Source organism: Mandrillus leucophaeus, unplaced genomic scaffold (genome assembly GCF_000951045.1).
Source record: "Mandrillus leucophaeus isolate KB7577 unplaced genomic scaffold, Mleu.le_1.0 Scaffold94, whole genome shotgun sequence".
In the NCBI taxonomy this organism is placed as follows: Eukaryota; Metazoa; Chordata; class Mammalia; order Primates; family Cercopithecidae; genus Mandrillus; species Mandrillus leucophaeus.
The window spans coordinates 1,682,682-1,696,425 of record NW_012110252.1 but is presented as its reverse complement, the minus strand read 5'-3'; the positions used below and the strand labels follow the sequence as shown (position 1 = coordinate 1,696,425).

Below are 13,744 nucleotides of genomic sequence, written 5' to 3'. Positions count from 1 at the left end.
GCTGCCACTGGGCCTTGGGAAAGGAAGGAGTGTCCAGGCCATTCTTCTCACCAGCTTTGCCCTTCTTTGTGTCCATGTCTAGGAGTAACAGTGCAAGCCCTTTCCACAGTTCCTGTCATGTTTAGCTACTGGGTGAGTGTGAAACCTCAAGCCATCTCCTTGGTGTTGAAGGTTCGTGTCGAGCTCCCAAAAAGTGAACAGATGCCTCAAGTCTGGACACCAGTACCACTGACCACCCCCAACAACTAACTGTCCTCCCCTTCAGAGATCAGCAGGGTCCCCTCTCAGGCCTGTCTTCTTAGCCGTGTCTTCACTCCAGTACAGTAGCCAGTGGTCACATGTTGCTATGTGACTTGCATTACAGTTCCACCGTACGGTGGTTCTAGGTCAGCCTTATTCTCCACCAGAACTTACCTGTCTGATGACTCATTCCTGCAGTGCCTTGCTGGGGAACTGACAAGCCAATATCTTCTGAGATGAGAATGATTTTGAGGTAGGAATAATAATCATGACCTAATATATCAGCTCTCCAAGGGAAAAACAGAATTCAGAAGGGGAATCCTGAGGTTGGATGCCCTTTCCCAAGTGAATAAATCTCAGGCACTAAAAGTTTCAGGCATGAGTTCCAGCCTGTGGAGGAAAAGTTTTGTACATAGCCGGGAGCGTGCTAAGTCCCTGCTCATCCAAACAGATACTCACTCTCATGATTTAAGGAGCAGTGGAAATACCACCTGTTCATACATACTTCCGTGATCTGTGTTCATAAACCCAGTATTAGTGAGTGACTCAGTCTTTGCCTGTTCCTGCGATTGCATTCACTACTTAAAAGTGCCCTGAGACCTCAATATGCCTGAATTTATCAGATTGGTTACCACTCTGATTAGACAACTGAGGCTGCAGGAGAGGATCAGATTCCTGGCAGTGGGCAGTGGGGTGACAGAGGAAAGAAAACAGTGAAGAAGGGAGCATTAGGGAAACCAACAGCAAACTTTATCTGCCTCAGCATTTTGCCAAGGACAGCCCTGAATGTCACAGCCAACAAGAAAGGACAGACAGGAGAACAGGCAGGCAGCAGGACAAGTCAGTGAGCCAGCCTGGCTGCCCCCAACAAGGCAAGATAAGGAGGTGCCTTGATGGTGGCCTGGGACCCTTGGCCAGGCCTGACCTCCTGGGAGGTAGGGGGGCATTAAGATCTTTCTGCAGTTGGAGGTGGCCCATGCTCATTCCATCTCTAGTGTTGGGATACCAGGCCCAGTAATTGTGTCCTTCCCTTCTGATTCTGGCCTCAATTTTTCCAATGAATCAGCAATATACCTTCTGTTTTCTTTGCTTTACGAAGATTGGCTTCTGGGTCTTCTGTGGCCAGCACCTTTCCAATCTGTGCCTCTGTTTTCTGATGTGGTAAAGCTCATCAAAATTTGTCATTTGAAAATGACAAATATTATAGCCACAAGGAGGCACTGTTCAGAGTAAATGTCTAAAAGAAGTAGGTTTTCAACAATGGGGTTTTCCCTTTCCTGTCTCCACCAGGCCAAACCTGAGGACACTTTAAACCTGTGCCAGCTTTTAAACAACGACCTTGCCACCACCGTTGCGAGCTACCCCAGGAGGTTTGTGGGTCTGGGGACGTTGCCCATGCAGGCCCCTGAGCTGGCGGTCCAGGAGATGGAGCGCTGTGTGAAAGAGCTGGGCTTTCCTGGGGTCCAAATTGGCACCCACGTCAACGAGTGGGACCTGAACGCGCGGGAGCTCTTTCCTGTCTATGCGGTGAGTAGCGGGGCTGCTCAGCCAATGCCAGCCGCCCAGTGCCTGGACCCGGGGCACTGCTGGGTGCTGGCGGGGAGGAGGGGAAGCGTCACCCCACTGGGAGGGGAGAGTGGCATCTATGACTTGTTAGATGTAGGTAGTAGGTGTAGAAATAGCCCCCGCAAAGGAGTGGGTCATTCCAAAGAGGAACTGGTGAAATGGTTCCTAGGCCAGCGCTGAGTTAACACAGTGAAATCTCTTTTCCTTCCATCCCCCTTGCCTTCCTTTTAATCTTTCACTTGGAAGCCAAAATACCCTCTTTACAGCCACTGTGCAAAAGAATCGTGTTAATGACATACAAATATATATATATATATATTTCGGCCGGGTGCAGCAGCTCACACCTATAATCCCAGCACTTCGGGAGGCCCAGGTGGGCAGATCACTTGAGGCCAGGAGTTCGAGGCCAGCCTGACCAACATAGCAAAACCCCATCTCTACTAAAAATACAAAAAAATTAGCCAGGTGTAGTGCCACACCCCTGTAATCCCAGCTACTTGGGAGGCTAAGGCATGACAACATCTTCAACCTAGGAGACAGAGGTTGCAGTAAGCCAAGATCATGCCACTGCACTCCAGCCTGGGCGACACAGCTAGACACTGTCTCAAACAAACAAACAAAAAAGAGCAAGACTCCATCTCAAAAAAAAAAAAATCTGCTTTGAAAAAAAAAATACTTAACATTTTTCAAAAATACAGAAAAGTATAAAGATGAAAATAAACATTACCCATAATCCAGCCTCCCAAAGATAAGTAGCCACTGTTATCATACACAGTTACTTTTTTGATATACATATATCTATATTTTCATGAAACTGAAATTCTGTTACACATGTGATTTTGTATGCTAATTAAAAATTTCCAACATAAGTGAAAATTCTTTTAATGCATGATTTTTAAATAACTGCAGAATATTCCAATATATGGCTATGTTTTGATTTATTTAACCAACCTGTAATTAAGATATTTTTTAAGTCATATATTTTGAAAATGTACTTTAAAATACCTAATAAAAAATAATACCATGAAAATGTTAACATTTGATGAAACTAGGTGGTGGGTATATGGATGCTCATTGTGTTATTGTTTACACTTTCTACACTTAAAATATTTCATGGTAAAATGTATGTTCAAAAATTCAGTGCCATTCATTTCTGAAATATCCAGCTTCAAGTATCCATAGTTCCACAGTCATCTCCATCAGTCTTCTTCTTCCTCCTCCACTTTCAATTCTTTCTATAACCAAATCTTCTCATCTCAGTACCAGGATTCACGATGCATAACTCTACTCAATTGCATTTTTTAAATTTTTTATTTCCCTCCTAGAATTATAATAATATTGCTTTCTATTATTTTCATTATAAATGCAAAATCTTTAATAATGACTTACATAGATGTTTGTGGACTCACCAGGCACTGTGATTACTGATCATTTACTCATTTAGTATTTATTGAGGTCTAACTACAGGCAAAAAATTTTCCATGTTTGTATCTATGGCAACTGCCCACCAGTCAGGGGATTGCCTGTTAAATTGCCTCCTAATGACTTGAAAGATTTAATGTTCCTCAAAATATTGAACTCCCTGAAGTTCACTGGCTGCAGTGGCTTAGCTGATGTAGCGAATGTTTTCTAGAAACTTTAATGAGCTTTGAAAGAGGATTTATTTACTTCTGCATCCAAGTTGTTTCAGCACAGAGTGAGCGAGACTTCAGCTGCAAGTCATGTTAGCATTCATTGGATTTGGGTTTATGAATTACTAAGGGGCTTAGGAAGCAACAGCAGCCGGTCGGGGTCCACATGGATATTTTCATTTGCGTGACTAGCTCGACCCATCAATCATTCTAACTGGGCTGTTTTGGGGACATCCAGTCTCTGAGGGGATTCAGGAGCACATGCTGTCCCCAGGTGGCTCACGATGTTCTGGGGGTGGCAGCATATTTGTTTTGTTAGCAAGGTTTGCCTGCCTCTCTGCTCTCTAGTTTGTGTCAATAATGTGTTGAAATGAATTTTCATGAGCGAGGTTGGCTTTGTCATTTCAGGGTGATCCTGGCACTCCAAAGGTCTAACTGTCCCCTTTATCTCCTAGACCTCCCTTTTTAGTGAGTAAACCCAATCATACATGCTCAGGTCAGTTTTCAGGCGCAAAAACAACTTCGTCACGGTATAAGGCAGACAGAATTGCAGTGCCAACTGCCCAGCTCCACCATCTATCAGCCACAAGGCCTGAGTAAGTTAGCCTCTATCTGCCTTAGTTTTCTTCTCCATAAAATGAGGGTAGTAAAAGTGTGCATCTCATAAAAAAATTAAACTAGTTAATAATTATAAAATTCTTATAACAGCTTGGGCACATAAGTTCTCAATGTTAATTATAATTGTGAGAGTATAACTTCTTTTTCTATTCTCTACAAACCCCATATATAGAAGGAGATCAACAATATGCTAATTTGAATTGAACAGAAATGAGGGTGGGAGGAGGGTGAGGATCAAAAATCTACCTATTGGGTACAATGGTTATTACCTGGGTGATAAAATAATCTGTATGCGAAGCCCCTGTGACATGCAATTTACCTTTATAACAAACCTGCACATGTACTCTGAACATAAAAGTTTACAAAAAATAAAAAGGAAAAATTTTAAAAAGAAAAGAACCACCAGAGGCACACAGAATAAAGCTGTATCCAAATGAGGAGTCAAATCCCACAGAGATACCATGACCATGCACCTTTGCCAAATTCAAACCATCCCAAGAAGTCAGTATTTTCTTTCCAACCTGCATCTATGATCAGAAACCAATTAGCTTCTCTCTCTTTAAAAGGCTTATATCTCTTCTGCTCCCCAGGACCTGTTGAATTAAAAGTCCTTTCTGCAACTTACCAGAATCCCCTGTTGTCCCAGAATTGGTTTTCTGTTTTAAAAATGCTTATGTACACAAGTCACATTGCATCAGCCTGGTTAGCACAAACATTTATGTATGAGGGTAGGAGGAGTCACTTCAGAGCCTCAATATACATAGTGAGGAATTATTCTAAGGGAAATCTCTTTTGAATCTTGATGAGTGCTAATATTCAATGCCTGTTGAGGGGACTTCTTTTAATTAAACTTTTTGTTGAATAAAGGTCATTCCATCCAGATGGTATTTCCATTTCTCAGAAGGCCCTGGAGCATGCCCATGACATTCATCTCAGTGCCTGTCTGGCTAAGGCATTGACCTCTTCCCTTTCTGAGGTCATCTCACTCACAGCTGACTGTTCAGAGACTCAGCTGGGCTCCTGGGGCGGGAAGAATGCCTACAGACCCCAGGGATTCCACCCAGCGCTGGGCTCTGAGTAGTCAGGTGGCTTGGGTCAGGCCAGCCAGCCCCAGCCCAGCACTGAGCCTCTGGCTCCAGCACATCACTTCCTCACTTTCCACAAACTCTGGTTTCCAAGTGGGGAAAAGGAGGGGGCACTCTCGCCCTGACTCCAAGGATACAATCTCAGCAATCCTTCCAAAAGAGTAGACCAAGTAGGAGCCAGAAGGAGCCAAATGTAGGGGAAATTTTCCCCTACATTTCAGGTGTGGGATTCATCCTTGAGCATTTTGCTCTCAGCCAAAACATCTGAATAATGGATATTTCCGGACACTTGTTTTACCAGATGATATATTAAGTTCATCGACCTCAGTGGTAAATCTACCAACCCCCTTTGTTAATTCTAAGTGTCCCTTTTATTTTCCAAGCAGGAGAAGTTTGTCAATATCTCTTTTAAATAGATCATAAAACGACTTCAAAAGCATTTTAATTTATTTTTACAGACCAATATAGACTCAAAGAAAAGCAGTTTCCCCAAAACAGTACCTGGTATCTGCTCAGTCATCAAAGTAACCCTCTCTCTCTCTCTCTCTCTCTCTCTCTCTCATTGCTTCTTTGAAGGCAGCTGAAAGGCTGAAGTGTTCTCTGTTCGTGCATCCCTGGGACATGCAGATGGATGGACGAATGGCCAAATACTGGCTCCCTTGGCTCGTAGGTTTGTGTCTGTGTGGGATCTGGAACAGAGGACCAACTCTTGGGTTTTTCCAATCATCCATGGAAACCTATTAGGTCAAATAGGGAAAGTATGAATAATTAACAGGATTATGAGTAATAGCAGCTATCACTTACTGAGCTCTTACTTGAATCAGTGCTATATATATACACATTACCTCATTTAATTTTAAACATATCCAATACCATCATAAATAAATCATATATTAAATCTATGAGGTTGACATTATAATGATCATTTTACAGATGGAGAAACTGAGTATTTAGGTAAGTTGTTCAAGTCACACAGTTAATACATGAAAATGTAATTTACACAGATATATCTGACTCCAAAGCCAGTCTTGCTACACAGACTCCCAAAGAGGCTTCAAAAAATGTAACCATGCCTGTCTAGTAGATTTTTTTGGAAGATGATAATAGCATCAGTTCATACAAACAAGAACCCTAGAATTAAAGGTAGAAGGTCAACTTCCACCACCCAAAGATCTGAAATCTTATATAAAAGATGGCCCAGGTTTGCAATTTTCCTGTTATCTGCTCTTCTGCCCTTTGCCTCCTGCACTATCCATAGTTCCATGAAAGGGTAGAGGAGAAAACTCCATTTGCTCTATCCAGTCTCTCATTATCAGTTACGATAAGAAGAGATAGAGAACAGATGTAAAATTCTGGAGCTATAGGTGAAAAATAGAGCTCATCTACAAACCCAATGAAAACTTGGTCCCCAAATGAAAAGTGTTGGGGTTTTTTTTTGTTGTTTTGTTTTGTTTTTTGAGACAAGTTCTCACTCTGTCACCCAGACTGGAGTACAGTGGTGCAATCTCAGCTCACTGCAACCTCCGCCTCCCGGGTTCAAACAATTCTCCTGCCTCAGCCTCCCAAATAGCTGGGATTACAGGGGTGCAATGCCATGCCCAGCTAATCTTTGTATTTTCAGTAGAAACAGGGTTTCACCATCTTGGCCAGGCTGGTCTCAAATTCTTGGCCTCAAGTGATCCACCCACCTCTGCCTCCCAAAGTGCTAGGATTACAGGTGTGAACCACTGCACCGGATTTTCTTTAAGGAGACCATTGTTCTTTCTCTCCTCAGCCCAACTAGTACAATTAGTAATCATTAAGTAATCAAAATAGCAATCACCATGAAGAATTAAATGGGGCAATATATTGGAAGTCAAAAAAATGGGATTTTAGTTCCAACTTAAGTCTCTATTTCACTCTATTGCTTGTAGTAAACCACTTTAACTCCATAGGCCGCAATCCCTCATCCGTAAAATGAGAATGCTGGTCTGGATTCCTCCAAAGGTCTCTTTCTGCTCTGATGTTTTTATATTCCTGTGATTGCTGTTGGAAACCAAAGTATTTAGTAAGGAGGCTTCCTGCTCATTCCCCACCAAATTCTTGGGCAATAATTAATAGGATGAGATAACCCAAGATGCCCAGTGCCATCAAGCTTCAAAGAAAAATGTCACCCTTATTCACAAAACTTTGACAAGTCCCACAAGCTTATTTATTTATTTATTTATTTAGAGACCAAGTCTCACTCTGTCACCCAGGCTGGAGTGCAGTGGTGTGATCTTGGCTCACTGCAACCTCTGCCTCCCAGGTTCAAGTGATTCTCCTGCCTCAGCCTCCCAAGTAGCTGAGATTACAAGTGCATGCCACCACGCTCAGCTAATTTTTATATTTTTAGTAGAGACGGGGTTTCACCATGTTGGCCAGGCTGTTCTCAAACTCCTGACCTCAAGTGATCTGCCCACCTTGGCCTCCCAAAGTGCTGGGATTACAGGTGTGAGTCATCACACCCGGCCCATAAACTTATTTATATTGCAACAGGAGAGCATCTGCATATAGAGTCATTTCATCATCCATTTATGCAACACAAATACATTGATTCCTTCTAGCATGCCAGGCCCTGTCCCAGGCACTGGGGACACAAACATGAACAAAACCTCTGCTTTCATGGAGCTTACATTCTTGTTAGAGGAAAGAGATTATAAACAAGTATATATATCACAAGAAAACAGGCTAATTTTGGAATTTTATTCTGGATGCAAAGGTGGTCATTAGTGGATTGGAGGATTCCCAGCAGAGAAGCATCATGATCCAATTCACACTATGAATGTAACTCTGACTGCTGTATGGAGAATGGATTGTGGGGTTATCGTTCAAGTAATTATGAGAAAGTAGAGTCACAGAACTAGAAGAAAGTGATGTCATCCATCTCTCTGCCTCCAGGAAGCTCTGCCCACAAATTATTCCCAGATGGGTACAAATCTATCATGCTTCCAGAACTGCCAGGCAGCTGGGTGCCAGGGGTGTCTCTGCCTGTGAAGCAGTGACCAGCCCCAGGCAGAATGAGCATCCTGTGAAGCCTAGCTCCGCAGCCTACAGAGTCAGGCTTCCCCAGAAGGTGCAGGGCACAGCTGTGGAGCGGTCGGATTTCTGAGTCATGGTCTGAAAAGCAGTCAATGGCAATGTAGCTTGGACTGGCTCCTCGGGGTGAAGGCATTAGACATGGACCAGCTGCTTCTCCTAGCAGCACAAAGCACTTGAAATAATTCATTTTAATCCAGTTATTTTCAACCTCAGCTACAAGAGGCAGCAAAGATTTCGCAGCAATGATCATAATGATAGTTAATATTTAGTGAGCCCTTACTAAATGCCAGGTGCTGTCTGCCAATCCTCAAAACAACTCACTGGCAGGAACTCACCATTTTACAGATGAGGAAATTGAGAGAGAAGCAACTAATACTTTTGTTGAGCACCTCCATTGTGAAATTCTGTCCAGGAACTTGGCTGACATCATTATTTGCAATGCTGCACAACAGTCTTGCAAAATGGGCAACACAGATGTCATCTTACAGATGAGTGCGCTCAGAGCCATTAAATAACTTGCCAGAGGCCAGGAGGCAGAAAACTGGAGGAGCTAGGGTTCAGCTCGGACTTGGCACACTCCACCTGTCCCACTGCATCCCAAACTGAAGTTGGGGGAATTAAGGCAAATGCCAAGTCCTCTGGCTCCTCGACCTCTCTAGCCATTAGATGACTCTCCCTTCAAGTGGCAAGTAGGAAGTTTCACGTGGTTCTCCTTGCCAAAGTAATGCCCTATAATACAGCCAAACTATGCCAGGGTACAGGGGCCTCAAGTTTCTTTGCACTGACAATTCCCCAGCCACTAACATCACTGAACTTCTTCTTCGTCATCCCTGAACCTTGCAACTATTTCCTCTCCAGGAATGCCAGCAGAGACCACCATAGCCATTTGCTCCATGATCATGGGTGGAGTGTTTGAGAAGTTTCCTAAACTGAAAGTGTGTTTTGCACATGGCGGTAAGACCCTATTTTTATTAGTCATCTCAGGCTGTCATAACAAAATACCACAGATTGCATGACTGTAAGAAAACAGAAATTAATTTTCTCACAGTCCTAGAGGCTAGAAGTCCAAGATCAAGGTGCTGGCAGGGTTGGTTTCTAGTGAGGGCTCTCTTCCTAGTTTGCACATGGCCACCTTCCTCACATGGCCTTTGGTCTCTCCTCCTTTTCTTACAAGGACATCAGTACACCAGTCCTATTGGATTGAGGCCCCACTTTATGATCTCATGTAACCTTAATTACCTCCTTAGAGGTCCTTTCTGCAAATACAGTCACATTTGGCATTAGAGCTTCAGCATATGAATTTTAAAGGAATAGGATTCAGTTCATAATATCCTTCCAGCCATCACTCTAGTCACATGATGGTTTAGGAACCAAATTCTACTTTTGTAGGCAAGTTTAGTTTGGGCACTGTTTTTTTTTTCTTTTTCTGTTTTTTATTTAAATCCCTCTAGTTAGATCATGAGCTCTCCAGTCTACAACAGTCCCTACTATTCTTCGTTGTTTACAAATAGGCCTACTTCATTTTTTTACATTGCCTGCCTGGTCCCTGTAGGTAATTGAATTTGTGACCCTTAAACACACACACACACACACACACACACAAACTATACATGTTATTCTCTAACATGCCTTTCCTCCTCAACAGCATAGAGAAGACATCTTTCCATGTCAACAAATACAGAGCTTCATCATTTTTTATGGTGTCGTGTATGGCCTTGTATTTCACGGATATGTCACCATGACTTAGGTAGTCCCCAACTGATAGGTTGTCTCAATATTTTGCTATTATAATCACACTATATTTGAAAACTTTGATTACATATCTTTACACACTTGCCTTCACTCTTTTTTTTATTTTTATTTTTATTTTATTTTTATTTTTTTGAGACAGAGTCTCACTCTGTCACACAGGCTGCAGTGCAGTGGTGCGATCTCGGCTACTGCAACCTCCGCCTCCCAGGTTCAAGCGATTCTCCTGTCTCAGCTTCCTGAGTAGCTGGGACTACAGGCACGTGCCACCACGCCTGACTAATTTTTTTGTATTTTAGTAGAGGTGGGGTTTCACCATGTTAGCCAGGATGGTCTCGATCTCCAGACCTCGTGATCTGCCATCCTTAGCCTCCCAAAGTGCTGGGATTATAGGCGTGAGCCATTGTGCCCAGCCTGTCTTCTCTCTTTAGGATGAATTTCTCAAATCTGAATTTCTAGATGAGTTAATGTCATTTCTTCCATCATCTCCCAGCATTCAGAACACAATAGGTCCTTTGTAATTACTGTTAATCAGCTGGCCTACGGTAACTTCTTGCATGTAACATCAAGACTAAAGGAATCCTTTACAATCAACACTAACCCCTCAGTAATGGGTTTTACTTGCAGGTGGTGCCTTCCCCTTCACAGTGGGAAGAATCTCCCATGGATTCAGCATGCGCCCAGATCTGTGTGCCCAGGACAACCCAATGAACCCGAAGAAATACCTTGGTTCCTTTTACACAGATGCTTTGGTTCATGATCCTCTGTCCCTCAAGCTGCTAACAGATGTCATAGGAAAGGTAAGCCCAGTCTGCCACTTGGATGGCTTATGGGGAGCAGAATGCTGCATCAGCAACCCATCCTCTCTCCTTTTTTGGCCTCTCTCCTAAAAAGGGATGGAAGAAAGGTATTAGATGAAAGGAGAGAGACAGTGAGGTTTGGGATTAGGTTTGCTCACACAGGGGATTCTCTCCAGGGTCTCCCTCCACACAGAGTATATAATACTAAGAAACTATTATATATGCCAGAGAAATCCCAGATAATCTACATGGCTGGGTATTCCCTCAGATCAGCTCCTCCTCCTTAGTGACATTCCTATATACACCCAAAATGACACGTGGCAATGTAGTAAGCAGGAAAGGGTCACAAGTTTCAAAGTCAAATTGACCTGGGTTAAAATCCCGGCTCTACCTTTCACTAGCTGGGTAAATTGTGAATGCAACTGTCCTCATCCACTACATGGAGAAAACTGGAACACTGAAAGGGTGGAAAACGCATAGCTGGGAAATTGCATTGGACAGGGAGTCAGGGGAAGATGGTGAAGGGTCTTGTGTATCATGCCCTGAGATTTCTTCCTGGAATAATACGGCTTTTGATTCTCTCATTTAATTAAAACACCAGCATGGTGGTACTTTAAAGCCCACAAGAAAAATTCTTTCCTCTGATGTAGTCTCCTCGCCGATCTCTCTGTTGGTGGCACATCCACCCTTTAGGTATTCTTCAAAAATGTTAACTCAGCAAGTTCGAGAATTTCTAGGGAAAAGGCCATAGTGAAAAGTCTAAAATATTTTGTATTTCAATTCCATCTTATTACTTACAGATATCTATAGAAGATTTCCAAATTTTCCCAAGGGAAAATCTTTGGGGTTAAAAGTATATAGACATATTTAAAAATTTGCAATATGGTACTTGAGTTTAGACTCTAAGGTTTAAAAAAATCATGTCTAGCAAAAAGAGGCCCATCATTTGAAAGTTGCAAGTAGTGTTTTATCTCCAGAATGGACACTTTATCTCACATTAATGCTGACTGTTTCTCTGGCTTGAGAAAATCACCAGAATATAAATGTTAAGCATTTTAGCTTGGTAATCAATTATGTGGTTGAGCTGTGTCTCTGAGTTGTTTAGCTTTTGTGTCACCCCTGCAGAGATGGATGGTTAGCAATTGGTTGTGACTGTTGATTGTTTTTGGTTTGGATATAGAGTGATGAGAAGGTATGTAAGCAGAAGACCGCACAGTGCAGAAACTGGAAGAGACTTTGTGGGCTCTGGACATTGAGCAATGGAGGAAAGGAAGAGGGAAAATCATGTGGAATTAGGGGAAAGGGCTTTTCTTATTACATCCCATCAAGCCTAGTACCTCCTTAGTATTCTTGGAAATTGAAACAACAGGAGAAAACACCATTGCCAAATCCAAAGCCCATTTTCTAAGGGATACTATCAGCACCTTAAACAAGCATCCAATGCAATACGCATTGGCCAGGGGACAGAAGCAGAAGAGGAAAAATATGGCAAGCACTTCATGTTAACCAGTGGATGGACTAGTTGGTGAGCAAATGTGAATACATTCCTGTTAGGGACCTCCAGAAAAACTCAGCAGGTACTTTACAAAGTTCTTGGTGCTGAGATCTTACATTCAAACTGTGAAAGCTTGAGCCATAATAATTTGGGCATCAAAAGCAAATGTGACCTCATTTTATGTGATCTCACAGGCTGGTAAATCCAGGACATAGGAGCAGTATATATTAATAATTTAGGATTCTTTTAAAAACATTAATACTTCTTCATTCTACTCATATTCACATTAGCAAATTCTCTTTTAAAAACAATCCCCAAATCAGAATGGCTAAGGAAAGTCCTAGCTAGACATCTGCGCTAGAGAGCAATCTGGCCAGATTTGAGCAAGAGGACACAATGCGGTGGAGGCAGGTCTCTAGAAAGAAAATAATGGAACTGGTGAATGATTTGATCTGTCTGAGAGTTGGAAACAATTACTGCCAGACATTTAACAGATCCGTTAATGCATTGGGAACAAATGCAGGATATATAGAGAAAATTAAGCCAATGAAAGAAAAGGAAATAACTGACTCCAAGAAAACAAAAAGTCTACTTGAGGGCAGCTAATCACTGTATATTACTTGACTCAGCAGTAAGCAATATTTGTAGTCATAATACGGTAAATATTAAGTACTGGTTTAAATGAAAATCATAATTCTATTAAGAAAGAGAGTAAGAAAGAAATTCTCAACGACCATAATGGGAAATCAGTAAATACTCTCTAAAGTTAGTAAACTAAGAAACAATAGTATAAGCTTATTATCTGGGAATATAAAGGTAATTATCAAACGATGCATGCTAAAATGGTAAAAGTGGCTGCCTTAGGGGATAAGAGTTGGAGAGGTGACCCAGGGTTTCACTCTGTTACCCAGGCTGGAGTGCTGTGGCATGATCATAGCTCACTGCAACCTCCATCTCGCAGGCTCAAGCCATCGTCCCACCTCAGCCTCCCAGGTAGCTACGACTACAGGTACACACCAGCATACCCAGCTCATTTTTGTATTTTTTGTAGAGACAGGGTTTCGCCATGTTGCCCAGCAGGTCCCGGATTTAAGCAATCTGGCTGCTTTAACCTCCCAAAGTGCTGGGATTACAGGCATGAGTCACCACGCCTGGCCAAAAAAATGTTTTAAAAAAAGAGCTGCTTTTGATAATAAAGGTATTTTGTAATATTTGATTGTTTACATATAAACTTTACTTTGATAAAAATAAATTTTAAATAACATCTTAAGATATATGTCATATATAAAAAACCAAAACCATTATTGAGCACCTACTATTTCTAAAACACTGTGCTATTTGATAAGAAAGTATTTAAATTGCATAATCTCTTGGCTTCCTTCCACCTCTAAAATTCTTTAGCTTTTAAATTCTTTGCTTTGATTTTTAAAGATGGATACAAAGAATGCAGGTTATAGATTATCAGTCTAACACTGTGAGAAATACAAAAAAAGGAAAACT

General features: G+C 42.0%; 1 protein-coding gene across 2 annotated transcripts in view; it reads left to right on the top strand.

Moving 5' to 3' along the window:
* ACMSD (aminocarboxymuconate semialdehyde decarboxylase) overlaps positions 1-13,744 on the top strand; it is a 70,891-nt gene that overhangs the window by 24,763 nt on the left and 32,384 nt on the right. For both annotated transcript variants that reach the window (XM_011970293.1, XM_011970292.1), the window contains exons 5-8: positions 1,531-1,767; positions 5,717-5,810; positions 9,059-9,154; positions 10,577-10,749. In XM_011970293.1, coding sequence (XP_011825683.1) covers positions 1,531-1,767; positions 5,717-5,810; positions 9,059-9,154; positions 10,577-10,749 — 600 coding nt within the window. The remainder of the gene's footprint in view (positions 1-1,530; positions 1,768-5,716; positions 5,811-9,058; positions 9,155-10,576; positions 10,750-13,744) is intronic.